General features: G+C 43.9%; 1 protein-coding gene across 3 annotated transcripts in view; it reads right to left on the minus strand.

Moving 5' to 3' along the window:
* LOC130183020 (polypeptide N-acetylgalactosaminyltransferase 10-like) overlaps window positions 1-14,840 on the minus strand; it is a 62,765-nt gene that overhangs the window by 14,924 nt on the left and 33,001 nt on the right. For all 3 annotated transcript variants that reach the window (XM_056398324.1, XM_056398326.1, XM_056398327.1), the window contains exons 5-6: window positions 4,756-4,941; window positions 2,016-2,199 (exon numbers count right to left, since the gene is read on the minus strand). In XM_056398324.1, the coding sequence (XP_056254299.1) occupies window positions 2,016-2,199; window positions 4,756-4,941 (370 nt within the window). The remainder of the gene's footprint in view (window positions 1-2,015; window positions 2,200-4,755; window positions 4,942-14,840) is intronic.

Here is a 14,840-nt window from a genome sequence, read left to right on the forward strand (position 1 = left end):
AAGAGCTCATAGTCCAATATATAGTCAATTATTGTGATGCACGTACACTGGAGGAAACATGGATGGGTACACAGTCTGTGTAGCCAGCTGTACTGATTAAAATGTAATTAATTTTAACGATAACACAGCCATGAGATGGGTGACTGAGAAACCGTGACTGAAACATGTCTTTTACTGTGAAGCAGCTGCGGTCAGACGATACCAACGTGTTTCTTTGCCTGGATAAAACCCCCGCTGCTCCAAAAACATTAGTCTAAATTCATATCAGTATGAAGTTGAGCACACAGGATCAGTTTGAACCGTTGTGGGGGAATAGACTTAATTACCGCTGAGACAAAGCGAAGCAGAGGAGTCGACCGAGCTTCCAGCTTGATGCATTTCAGCTTCTGTGCGTGTTGTGCTGCTTAAGACAGAAAATATAACTGTCTGCACAGCGCTAATTACTCTCAGAACCATATTATTGTCTGTTCATTTCACAATTTAACTGGAAAATAAAACCACAGACTGTAAATAAAGAGGGGCGTGGCCTCTGTGATGTCACCCACAGGTTTCTGAAGGGCAGCTGTGAAGCTCAGAGTGAGCTGCTCCACCGACGCCATCTTGGTTACGTCGTTTTTAAGACACGTGACTTATGAAATGTGTTGTGATTCGCTGAAATGCCAGTATCACCTGAGATTCACCTGCTGCAGTTCTGTCAATAAAACATTTATTTCTCAGCCTCTGACGCAGATAGAAACATGAGATAAGAATAAAATGAGAGTTTAAACCTTTGACTTTCATTGTAAATCATTGGCTTTACTCTAATGCTCATCGACATTTTAAAAAATATAAATAACCCTTAAAAAAAAGTTTAACCGAACTGAGAACATCGATGTTTTTCCAGCCATATACAATTTCCAAGGCAAAGCCCCAATGATTTACAATAAAAATCAAAGGTTACTATCTGCTTCAGAGTCTGAGAAATGAAGGTTTTTAGCAGGTTTTTATCAGGGCGTCTGAGCTCTGGGTTATAAAATGCTGCCGACGTGTCTCGAGCCGACAGTGTGCACATATCGATAAAGAAAGTGAGAATTATATGCAACCTTCTTTTTGAAGGTGTTCCCACGTCCAGTGCTGTGGGAGAACCACTGGGCACAATGTTTAATTCATGTGTTGACACAGTCTGTACAGTTAGAGGAGCACTGCAGTGAACCAGTGAAGTGGCTGCTCAGGGAGGGGGGGGGGGGTCTGGTATATGAGCACATGGCTTTCCACCCTACAGGCCTCTGAGAGGTAATGAAACACTGGCTTTGAGTCTGGCTGCACCTCCTACACACCAGTCTAAGTGAGCTGGTGGTGGTGGAGGGGTGGGGGGTGGGGGGGGGTATATGGTTGTTAGGGGATGTTGTTCTTTGCCAGACAGACTCCAGTTGGCTTGTTAAGTGAGGATCCAACATCCCTGCGTTACAGCGGCGCAGGGGACTCTACTGGTGATGGTGGTGGTGAGTGAACGGATTAAAGGCCGATCACACACTGCAGGGCAGTTTGTCAAACCGACGGACTTCTATCTCCCGTCACAACAACAGCAACGTAAACAGGTGGGAACTTCATATTGTATAGTAATCTACCAAGAACATCCCGGCTCCACAACCATAAATATCCGGGCTAAGCCAGGAATTTGATCCGGTTTTGATGTAGAAACCGGATCAAATTCTTGGCCATGTTGTTCTTTTTACAGATGAGCTGGGGCGAGGGGGAGATGAAGGTAAATTAAAAGCTCCTGGAGGAGACAGAGACTCCATCGTTAAACCTAACTGTGCTTTGAAAACCGTCATTTACTTTCAGCCAAAACAAAAATGCTCATATTATGACAATAAGTCGCTCAGCTGTCAGTTCGTGTAAAGCCTACAAAATTTAAATTTGGTATCGGAAAGAAGCAGCAAGTAGAAACTGTCTGTCAACTGTACGGAGTGATAGATTCCATCTTCGTTTAAGTCGGCTGCAGCTTAGGGAAGCAGAAAGTATTCGTCACTCACTCGAAGGGTTCACTGGGGTCGTCCCTCAGCAGCTCCGGCGGGATGGGGATCCGCTTGTAATACATTTCCCAGTCGAACGCTCCTCGCATGGCGTCGCCCGCCTGCGTGTCATAGCCGAAGTTGTCGTGGTCGATCACGTCAATCATCGGACATACGATGGTCTTCCTGTTCTGGGCGATCCGGTCTGAGAGACAGAGAGAGAGAGAGAGAGAGAGAGAGAGAGGCAGATGGTCGGTGTTTCAGTCAATTAAAAAGTAGTTTCCCATCACATATTTATTTGTTCACTGTTACAGGTTTTATATGTGTGTTTGTATATTGTATTAGTGTTTCCCTCATCCACAGCGGTAAAGGAGGAAGCCAGGTAGAAAGAAAACACTTATATGTGTGTGTGTATGAGTGTGTGTGTGTGTGAGTGTGTGTGTGTATGAGTGAGTGTGTGTCTGTGTGCTTTGCCCTTTTCCACTGAGCTCTTGACGCATGTCAGACGCAGATCGACCGTTACTGAGGAAAGGTTGCCAGTCTGTTGACGCGGGGCACTCAGTGAAAAAGAGGTTGACGAGGGATAAGCAACTGATGTAACAGCTCCTGCTGTCATCTCCACTGCTCATCATCCAAAATGTTAGAAATGTGGATTTTTTTTTTCAGCAGGGTCGGGGAAAATGTTTTGACCTGTGGCACTGATTTCTCCCTCAACACTTCTGCAACCACCACAGTGAATAAAGAATAAAAAACAACACATGTTTAACAATGGACTGAAACAGCAAGATCAAACTAGACTATTAAATAACACAAGAATGTAACCTGGTGTTTTTATAATAGGATTTATAAAAAAAGGTGCCTGAATAAAGATGTTTTGGCCACATATATATAGTTAAAGGTCTGTGTCCATGTGTAGTGTGATTATAGATTATAGATCAGCTCTAGCTTCTATATTAATACTGTGAAAGTATCAAAGCCTCAGTCCACAGAGAAATGCACACAGCCTGTATTCAGAAACTGAGCCTTAAAACCAGCCGTCAGGACTTCTGGAACTTTGTGATGTCACAACAAAGCAGTCACCAAGCCCCGCCCACCTGGACCCACCATCCAAACCTTTGCAGGATTTGGTTTCTCTGAGTGTTTTTACCTGAAATCTGCTTTATTTTTATTGAATGACTCAGAAAACAGTCAGCCAATCAGAAGAGAGGCTCAGAGCCTCCTCTCTTCTGATTGGCTCACTGACCTGTTGTTACTAGAGCTGCAGAGAGAAGCCTGAGAGCAACTTGTGCATCATTCAGGTTGAGTACTGCAGGGTCTTTTAAATGTGTGTTTTTCCCTTCCTTTTTGGAATAGCAAATTATAGGTCATTATAGATTGTTATATTGTTGTTGTTTTAATGCTGCACATTATGCAAATTAGCAAGAAAAAAAATGTAATTTTACCAATCATGTGGTCTCAGCCACTGTCTCTCCATTAATATTCAAAGTGCAAGAGCAGACTGTAATAGACAGAATGCCTGTTCATGTTACTCGCTGGCAGACACGGGTCCTACTTGCACATACTGTGTAAACAGATTGACATTAAGGTAATATGGGTCATAAAGTTTGTTGTGAATAGTTCTGTGGCGCCACGCTGAGAAACAGAGCTCCTAATGGAAAAGGGGTAATTGAGGAAGGGAGTTCGGGGGGTGAGCGAGTCCATCAGCTAGAAAAGGAGGCACTCAGCCTCACGGTAGGGGTTGTGTGTGTGTGTGTGTGTGTGTGTGTGTGTGTGTGGTGTGTGTGTGTGTGTGTCTATGTGTGACAGTGATTGGTTCTGTGTATGATACAGCAATCTGACAGCAGCAGAAGTAGAGCAGATATGAGTCTCTGGTCTACTTCAATCTTTGAGACGACCATGAGGGTGAGGACGTTTTCACAAAGTGAGGACATTTTGGAAAAGAGAGGCGACATTTTTCGGAAAGTGAGGATGTTTCTGAAAGTGGGAACCTTTTTGGAAAATGACGACAATTTTTGAAAAATTTCTCAAAATGTCAAAAAATGTCAGAAAACGTGGCACATTTCTGAAAATGAGTGAGAACATGAAAACTTCAGCCATCCTTCATTTTGCCATGTGATCATAAAACTCTTTTACAGTCATGTCATGGCTGGAGGATAGAAAATGTATTGCATTAACACAGGCCCTCATAAATATTGACATACAGTATATAAACGTGCGTCTGTGTGTGTGTGTGTGTGTGTGTGTGTGTGTGTGTGGTGTGTGTGTGTGTGTGTCTATGTGTGACAGTGATTGGTTCTGTGTATGATACAGCAATCTGACAGCAGCAGAAGTAGAGCAGATATGAGTCTCTGGTCTACTTCAATCTTTGAGACGACCATGAGGGTGAGGACGTTTTCACAAAGTGAGGACATTTTGGAAAAGAGAGGCGACATTTTTCGGAAAGTGAGGATGTTTCTGAAAGTGGGAACCTTTTTGGAAAATTGACGACAATTTTTGAAAAATTTCTCAAAATGTCAAAAAATGTCAAAAAACGTGGCACATTTCTGAAAATGAGTGAGAACATGAAAACTTCAGCCATCCTTCATTTTGCCATGTGATCATAAAACTCTTTTACAGTCATGTCATGGCTGGAGGATAGAAAATGTATTGCATTAACACAGGCCCTCATAAATATTGACATACAGTATATAAACGTGCGTCTGTGTGTGTGTGTGTGTGTGGTGTGTGTGTGTGTGTGTGTGTGTGTGTGTGTGTTCCTCACCCAGCAGCGGAGGCAGCCAGTTGACGTTGGCCTCACAGTGAGAGTCCAGGAAGGTGATGACTTCTCCTTTAGCCGCGGCGGCTCCCAACAAGCGAGTCCTGATCAGCCCCTCCCTCTTCTTTGTCCTCAAGATGTGAACCTTCGGCATGCGCATCATGTACTCCTCCAGGGGAACCTTAAGGTGCTCTGGACAGAGGGGTGGGTGGGGGGAGAGGACGCAGGAACACTCAGAATATTGTTTGCAGCCGACATGTTTGACAGTGAGGATGAAACTACAGAGTTGATCCAGAATTCGAGGCTCCTCGTTTCTTTCCTGTGTGAACTTGTCCTTTAAATAAAGCCGGTGCATCTCCAGCACAGAGGTTACATTGCAGTGGTTACTGCAGCACTCTGTCATGCACAGGCAAACAGTCCAGTGTGTACCTTGCCTCTTGCCCACTGCATGCTGGTAAGCGGGACGGGCTCCAGCCCCCCCCCCCCCCCCTCCTCCTGCACCCCGACACAAGATAAGCGGTTTAGAAAATGGATGGATGGTTGCTGCAGTAGAAGTGAAGGACACATTCAGGATAAGGGGGGGGGGCTTTTCAAACAACTAAAAGTTGCACAGTTCCCTCGATGCCTCTGCATCAGAACTCCCCTTCATACTGACAGAGAAGAAACAAATCACTTTCCTTCAGTTTTCTGCCTGTGGGAGTTTCACATTTTCAACGCAGACATTACAGACAGGCGATGAATTAGTCTGACAAACTGTAAGAGAGGGTTACTTCACTGATGCAGAACAAATGTCTTCAAATGAAAGAACGAATGGAATTGATCTGGCGTCAGTTCCTGGTCTTTGAGGAGCAAAGAGAAACAAACAGGGTGGATCAAACTAACTTAAACCAAACATACATGCTCTCGCTGTATAATATACATCAACCCTTTTTTTTTTCCCTGAATGTTGTTTGCTAGTACTTGCAACAAACGCCCGCCCTCCCCAGCCACCTCCGACAAATGCTGCAGGCTTCCTTCCAGCCGAAGTGTAACAAGCAAACAAAAGGCTCGAGCACGTCGCAGCCCACAGGTTCGTCTGATCAACATCGCCAGGTGGACGGATTTGATTTTGTAGGACGGCTTTGGGACCTGTAATCAAATCCCATCCATCACTGAAATCAAGTCAAATATCTCTATGGGCAGTTACCTCTAGTTCAGCTACCATTAGTCATAGGAGCAGGTGGGTTTAATGGCCTCCCTGAGAAGCTAAGGTTTTGTTTGTTATATGATTTAAATGAGACTGAAGATTTTCATGGTGTATTGCTCTTCCTCGCTGCTTTGTATAACGATTTACAGGCTTTTATTCATGCGCCCGTCATCTCTGTTGACATTTGTTTGGATGATTGTGAAGAGATATATTTTTGGAAAGGAGCTTTTTCTACTTTTTAGAAGAGATATAGTTTTCTATGTTTTCTGACCAATTGATAAGCTTTGCACACAAAAGATCGACCTTCATCCAAACCTTAGGTAGCACGGAGGCGTCTTCAAAAAGAGAAGTTTGACAGTAGAGTCGGCCATCTCAGCTCCGTATAACCGACATCATCTCAGTTGTGGAGGATGTTTTTCTTTGGAAAGCATGTCAAAATTAGATTTTTTTTTTTTTTTTTACACTAATATTTCATTGAGAATAAGAGCACAAGCCCTCGGTGCTTTCACTGGTTTGAACAGAAATCCTTTCCAAAGCAGTCAAACCATGAAATATTACTTTGACAGCTTCTTTACAAAAAGCCACAAAAGACTAAGAGAAGTTGAAATGTTGACCTTTTAACTTCATCCTCTGGAAACTATTTACTTTCATGCCAATGGGCGATCTAACTGAGCCGAGGCCGACTGAGATGAAGAGAGAGAGAACGTGCTTTTTAAATACATGCAGACAACCTGCAGCTGCAGGAAATATAACTGATAATGGTTCTTTCTGTGGCGCCACAGTACAGCTCCACATCCCCCGAACGTTCATGAGTGAGCGGTGACGTTACAGCATTGGTCGGCCAAGTGTTGGGGCTTTTCCCATTGGCTGTTGCTCTTTCAAAATGATTTGGTGCCAACATTTTCTAATACGCAGTCAGAGGGCGTTTCCAGTGCATCCGCAACAATTTTCATTTTCAGACCCGAAGCAGCTGAAAAAAAACCAACAAATGACAAATCCAGTGAGTTTTGGGACAAAACCTTTGCTACTTTCCAAAGAAGAAGAGTCGCCCTGTGAGCCAGATGTATAACTCTCTCTGCATCTACTATTCAGTTACAGAGGAGCAGCAGTTTGTTACCAAGACAGAAGACAGAGGCTGTGAGAGACACAATAAGAAAGATATTCTGCTGCTTCCAGCTTCCTCTCTCAGTGACTGTTTAACAAGTAAATACAGCGGCGCCGTCATGTATGTGTTTGGAAGTGACTGCTGGTTAACATGTCATCATAATGGGCTGCATTTCAGTCGCTATTTCAAACTCGACAGAAACAGAAAAGAGAACAGCTTCATGGGGAATTCAGCTCTATTAGAATAGTTTGTGATCACAGAGAGGAGGAGACACAAACAGATAAAGGGCAGAAACTGTCATGAATATGCTAATTAGCACATTATGTCGTCTGGTGACATTTAGCAACTTTTCGAGCAGGCTTCAGCTAACTTCCATTGAAAGTAGTTTTCAACTACGTCCTCAATTTTGCACACGGTCGAGCCGTGTACTGAGCTAGTCTGGTTTATGATATTGTGAGGGAGCGTAAAGAACTGCTGAGCAATGCTAAATGAGCCGGGCCTCCATTTCCATCTGTTCTCTCCGTTTCTTCTTTATCTCAACACATTAAGAATAAAAACTCAGTCAGTTTTTCCTCACAGAGGAGGCGACAGGAATCATTCTCTCCGACTTCAGCACTGTTATCACTGCTGTTTATGAGTGATGACATGGAAGACGAAGTTTTTGCCACTGTGCTTTTCTCTCAGTTATCCATGTGTATTTTCTCTTCTCAGACAAGAAGTACTGGTTTATTAATCTATTCTCATTCTGCAACAATCTTTATAATAATAATCTTAATAACTTTATTAACGTAGCACTTTACAAAACAACACTTATAAAACAACAGAAAAACAACTAACACAATTAAAAGTAGTCTAATGGCCACATTCATGAGCAGGGCATCCTTCTATCCATCCTCCACATCTGCTTGTGTCATGTGCACAGGAGAGTCACTCAGTCGCAGAGGAGGCACATAATACAGACCGACAGCCACTCACCTCACCTGCATGTACTGTGGGAGAAAAGTGATGCCAGAGGAAACCCACCTGGTGGGCGGTAAGAAACCGCCTTAGTGGGAGGTGATGGAGATAACCTCTGCACCACCTTGTTACCCACTGTGTCCAGTTCCATTTAATACACTGCTTTCGTTGGGTTTTCTCTCCCTTTACTTCTTAACTTGGCAGGACATACTGTTGAATTCAAGATGAACTAATTTACTGGCTATTTTCAATATAAAACATGTTCTAGGACACTTAAAGGAGCCATCTGTAAGTTCTGCAATTGCTAAATTAGCAAATGTTAGCATTAGCAGCTGATTAGTTAGCGGTCTCGGCAAAAGCGTCGGCCATTGTTGTGTTTACTAGACAGAAGATTATGATGCGCCCTCTGAGCAGCTGCTTCTTCAGGGCAGATTGGACGCTACAGCTAGCTAGTTAGTTAGCATGCTGACTTCAGTGCAAGAAAAGAAATAATAGAAAAAGAGGCAAAACGAGAGGGTTGCCTTCCACCTCTGGAAACAGCTGCTGGTGAGTAAATGGAAAAAAATTTGATGCTGAACTTTCACCGTTTCTTTATACGCCGGTAAATGAACAGCTGTTAATGCTAACATTAGCTTTGTAGCAATAGCAAAACTTTCAAATAGTTTCTTTTAAAATGAAGTAAAAGCTGAAAAGCAAACTGAAATAGTTTGGGTTTCTTGGCTGCAAAAATCTATGCATGAGTGCACGGGTGAAAGTCTCAGTTTGACTTGTAGCTACTTTTTAAAACTATAAAGAGGTCTATAGTTGTTTTTCATAGCTATACACATATCACACTATAGCAAGTGTGATACGTGCTCAACGCTCAATATTCTGGTTCAATTCGACTCTGAGAAAGAGGAAAAATTAGATTTTTGCAAGAAGTAAATGTAATAATCAATGATGCTGTGCAGAGGCACATAGCTGCTGCACTCAGTTCAGATGTTACACACCCCCGGCCTCACTGTCCGCTGTTGGAGTTGGTGCCACTGAAATGAGGCTTTAATACAGCGATCAGTTCAGCGAGTGACCACACTCTCCTCAACCTATAATCCCTCCAAGCTGCGTGTGTTTGTGATGCAGTTTACAGCCATGACACTGTTTTCTTATCTCCTGCTGTCTCTCTCCATATCACTCCATCAAAAGCTGACCCCACCACTCTCACCGTCCTTCCATCCCCACTTTTCCAGTGAGCAGTTTTTGTCTCTGGACTACTGAAGGTCAGCCGTATTTACTTTCCATTGCTGTGTTTATTGCGTTGCACAGCGGCTGACCTACACGCTGTAAAGTGTGACATTGCAACAAGGGCAGAAGGTGCTCTGTGAGGTCGGCGTCAGACTGTGAGGAAAAGGCAAAATGTCCTCCGTGTATGCCTCCGCAATAAATCAGCCCATTAAAAACTGACCGCTACGAGGCCGACTCTGGCTCTTTATGAAGGCTCACACTTACATCATCCAACTAATGACAGGAAGCGAGGCGAAATTAATCAACGAACATTTGCCCCATGTGTGAAGAGAACTTGTATGGGGAGAGGTAAGGGGGAGAGAGAGATCAGAGTATTTAATTATGATTGGTTAATTTTCCCTGAATAAATTGGAATACAGCTCATACTGTTTACCGAAAGCAAGGAGGCAATTAATCACGCTAATGAGAGCGAGCTGATGTCGGCAAACACATTAGTCTTTATTAGAATGTGAAGCAGAGGAGATTGGAGGGCTGAGGTGTCATGGATGTCGGGGTCATTTCACAGCGAGGAGCGGAGGGAAGAATTACTCACACAACATGGTCGGTGAGAAGAAATCCAGGCCATTTATTCAGCACCTGAACTCCCACTACACCATCCATCCCTCTCTCTGTTTGCCTCCCCTCCCCTGCAGCCTGTCACTCACACATTTCTCCTGTGGACGGCGCCGGAGCCGCCCGGACCTCTTTCATCTGCTCACATGGGGCCACACTCAAACATGAATTAGTTGTTAGCACATGAAAGGCCCGGCAGTTGGCCTCAGGCTCTTGTCAAAGTGTCTGTGTGCATTTAAAATGTCATTGATAAAATGTACATGCGTTACGCTCGTCTCACTTCGATGACTAAAACCAACATCTGCCGACTGGAGCGTTTAAAGGGGCAGTTAGTCACTTCTGGTCTTCCTCTACATCCCAAACATCTTAACTGCAATTTGTCCCCTCCTACCATGTCAGTAATATATCTTCTTTAAAGCGAATGATTCGGCTCAACGAAGACATCATGTGTGAGGAATAATTCACACCGTAGGGGAAAGAAACAACAAAAGAAATTATTCGTCTTCCAAAATGACTCAGTCTTTTCTGATCTGCCACCCTTATGGTTACGGGTTGGTTAGGTTTGGGCAACTAGAACTACTTGGTTAAAGTCAAGAAAGATTCCTGGTTAAAGGAACTAATCTAGCTGATGGCTGGAGACAGGAAACAAATCAGGGTCTGGACCTTTGATCTTAGATTAAATTCTTTCTAAAGACTAATTTTGTGCTTTTTTGCATATGTTTGTAAACATGCCTATATTTTTAAATTGTGATTCAAAAATACATAATTCATATTTTCATGTATTGCCCTCTAACAGCCACGTGTGTAAATACATTTTAAATTGATGACCAGAAATTACAGATAGGACCTTTAAATTCTATCAGGCTCCATGTTTCAAACTGTATTAATTGATTTCAATGTGATAAGAGCTGTTGGGGATTACAAGTGGGCTTCCTGCATTAGATGCACACACACACACACACACACACACACACACACACACACACACACACACAAATACCACCATCAACGTCCTCCCTGATGCCTTTTCTAAAAATTCAATTAGCTTTGAGACACAGTGGATTCCACACGGCCCGCTGAGCTCTGTTTCCAGGGTGGTGGATTAATCCCCAGACGCGCCACATCACCAAAGACCGGAGCTTCTCAGTTATTCCCTCAGCAAAAATATTCCAATGCCCTTGTGAACTCCATTAAACTCAACTGTCAGTTTTTTTTTTCCCCCTGTGCCAGCTTGAGTTTCTTGCTGCTATCGTTAAATTACTGATTCTGGAAGGGAGAGCCTGAGCATGTTGTAGGTCAGTGTTTGCGGCACTGGCAGGAAACACAGCTAGGTTTATGACGCTGCATGACTAACCGATGACGTCATACTTTAGCATACTTGCATCTCAGCAGTCCAGTATCACTGCATCGCTGCCGTAGCCGGAGTAAACAAAAGGTGGAAGATGGTTTACGTGGCATACGAAGGCGAAGGTGGTGGAGACTCATCTCCTCACCTCCTCTGCTGTCTGCTGAACACATGTTTTGTCCCACGTACCTGAAAAGTGTCAACCCTCATACTTTTGCCTGAAAACCCTGGAGTTGCTGTCCCTGAACATCTCTTCTACTCTGCCGCCCCAATTACAGCTCTACTGTCAGGTGTAGCATCACATTAGTCTTACTGGTAGATCTTTGCCAAGTTTTAGTGCACATCAGTACTCCAGGGCTCAGACAAGTACGGGGATTATTAAATCCCTGTTGTTTGTTCATTTTCTAAATATAAGCCGTTTCTAAAAGTGCAGATGGATTTAATATGCATGAGCAAAAACTGGGGAAAATAAGAAACAAATACAGTTTATATGGTGTATTATTTATACATTTCTCTCTTCCTTTACTGTACATACACACTGGCATGCAGCCCGAACTGAGTGAGTGACTAAGTGACTTCTCCCATCCTTGTTGTGTTCACTGTCTCAGTTAATGCAGGAATCGGGAGTTTGCTAAACTGTGAGTCAGCAGCAGCGGCGTCTTCCAGCAGCTAACACTCGCTTGAGTAGAGTAGACCAGAGACGTGTGCATTTATTGATTGACAGCTGTGAGCTCCCACCCCTGACTTTAGCCTCCTCTGATTGGTTAAAAGTCCAAGCGTTAGAAAAAGAGTTAGATAACAATAAATGTGTAAAGTTAAACCTCCAGCTTTTTCTTCCAGAGCGGCCAGCATCTGCTTTTCAAGCGCTTCTGGAAAGACAAATACTTTATACATTCCTCCGCTGCCCCTCCACAGACATGCAGGTGGCAGGTGATGGAGGAAATATCAAACACATTTAAGTTCTCTTCAACACTTGGCATTAAACAGCTGTCGGAACATTTTTCAACACTCGTTTTTTGGTGATACATTCACAAGGAAAAAAGCACGTAGCAGAACACAGCAGCTAAAGTAGAACTGTGATAGTGGTTGGACCCTGAAGGCCAAATCAGACGGAGGGGAATTTGCCAAGTGGCTTTTAAATGAATCCCTAGACTACATCTTCTATGTTATAACTTAATGCTGAGGCCAATTATACATCACCGGAGCTACAGGAGATGTCATGTACTTTGTCCTCACACAGTAAACGTGACTCATCTGGTCCTCTCCTCTTCAGAAAGACGTTTGAATCGATCAGCTCCCACTGATGGCTCTACATCGCTAAATGGCAACACTCAATTAGCTCCTTTTGTCCTCTGTCGTCTGTCTCCCTCTCAACCTCCCTCTTCATATCACTCTCTCCGTCACACTTCACTGAGCGCCATTACCCCATTATCTCCCTGCAGCCTCAGTCACATACACAAACAGAAACACACACACACACACACTCTCGCGCAATGCCATGAATGAATAAACATGCTGAACTTTGTTCAGTCTTTCTGCATTGCTGCCTCTCTCTCTCTCTCTATGTCTCTCTCTGTCTCTCTCTCTGCCTCTCTCTTTCTCTCTCTCTCTCTCTCTGTCTCTCTCTGTCTCTCTCTCTGCCTCTCTCTCTCTCTCTCTCTCTCTCTCTCTCTCTCTCTCTCTCTCTCTCTCTCTCTCTCTCTCTCTCTCTCTCTCTCTCTCTGTCTCTCTCTCTCCCCCATCGCGCTCGCCTGTCCCACAAATCGTCTCCTATCTCCTCATCAGCGCGGCTTCCTCTCCTCACCTCTCCATCATGCAGATGGCGAGGCTGCCGCTGTTGATAAGACTGTTCAAAGTAGCTGCACACTGCTGACAGCAGCTTTCTCAGGAAGCCAGAGCAACTAAATCATTTATTAAACTGTCCTGAAATTGAATCAGTTCATTAAGTACCAGCGGCCACCATCCAGCCCGAATTTCCAACATGTAAAGTTTCAGACAGATTGCTGTGAAATTAACTGAGCACGTTTATGCTCCCCAGAGGACGAACCTTTAATATTTTGGATGCTGTACGAGCTTCCCTCCAGCATCCAACTCAGTTCAAATAGCTGATTTTGCACATGACACATCTCATACTCTAACAGATAAGATTGCTCTGAGATTCACTGAAGGCATCCGTGCTCCCCTGAGGATGAACCCTTTACATTTTAGACGTTCCACGATCTTTCTTCAGCATCCAACTCAGTTCAACTTGTTGATTTTGGACATGACAAATCTCAGTCTGAAGGTTAAAACTGCTCTGAGATTCCCTTGCTTCCCAGAAGATGCACCGTTTGATTCTAATAACCTCTAATACCACTCGGAGGGAACGGGCTTATAAAAGAGTATTGATAAAACACATTCTGAAGCCTCTCATGTATTAAACAAAGATAAATACAGACTCTTGGAGGGAAACATAGTGTGAGCCGAGGCAGAAATCTGACAAACACATTTCACCGCTCAGACTCCATTAGTGTCATTCTTCTCGTATGTTGGATACACAGCGTGGTGTTAAAAACAGAATGGCAGTAACCAGCAACAGCTTCTGTCTCTTTGATGCAGTGGCCATTCTTACAGAGAGCAGCACTGTTTCATTTTATCCTTTTCAATATTTCATTCTGAAAATGTTTTTATTTTTTTTTGGAACCACCTAATCCTGACTTTAAGAGGAGAAGGTGCAAAAATGTCTGTGGCTTCATTCCACAAGCAGCTGTGGTTGGCAGCTCGGTGCGCCCACACTGGCAAAGATCAGAATTGTTTTCCATCTGAAGACAATGATAATCTGTTTTCCCACCAAAATGTGAGACATATTTCTGCACAATTAGCAGCAGACCTCTTCCGGTCATCTCGGCGGTGGCTCCAGGCTGGAGGCTGTGCCGACGCCTGCTGGGAGCCGTGCTGTCTGACCGCCAGGCCGCCTCTACATCTAACTGGAAATACATCAAAAGACACTTTGCATAAGAGCAGGCCACTCCTTATCTGAAATGAAGTATTGCAGCCATTTGCTCAACTAATCCCATCGGGGAGCAGGAAGGGGGGAAAGTAATTGGATGATCAATCTGCCAATGGCAGGTTTCCATCACAGAGTAGCTGAGTGTGCCACCGTGGTCCCGCTGGATAAACTCAGGCTCTGTTATACTGGCTGCGATCACATGGAACAAGTGGGGTTTTGTTTTAAATAAATATCAGTGTTATTGACAAATACTACAAAAGTATTTGGTGTGAGAGCTGAAGAAAACAACAGGCGGCAGAGGGCAAACATAAAGGAGCGTTTTCACCTGCAGTTACTCTGAAGCAAGTGTTTGATCTGAGAACCGTTGCAGTAATAAAGTGGGAGAAGAAGAGTTACCCCCAGCACCTTCAAGGACCCTGTTCGGACCTGCCACTAACATCCGTCAGCGGCGATCCCATCGCAGGTGGACAGCTCCAAGTTCGCCAGATCACACCGGGATTTAAAAAGCAATCCCTGCTTTTGTATGTAAATATACAGGTATGCATTGTTGTTTTTAGCCGATCAACAGACGGGTCCGCTGTTAATGTGTGAGTGAGAGAGAGAGCGCGAGAAAGAGCAATACACAGAGGAGGAGAGAATATTAAGTTTGATCCACTCTCTCTCTCTCTCTTATATA

This window comes from Seriola aureovittata, chromosome 15 (assembly GCF_021018895.1).
Source record: "Seriola aureovittata isolate HTS-2021-v1 ecotype China chromosome 15, ASM2101889v1, whole genome shotgun sequence".
Taxonomy (NCBI): domain Eukaryota; kingdom Metazoa; phylum Chordata; class Actinopteri; order Carangiformes; family Carangidae; genus Seriola; species Seriola aureovittata.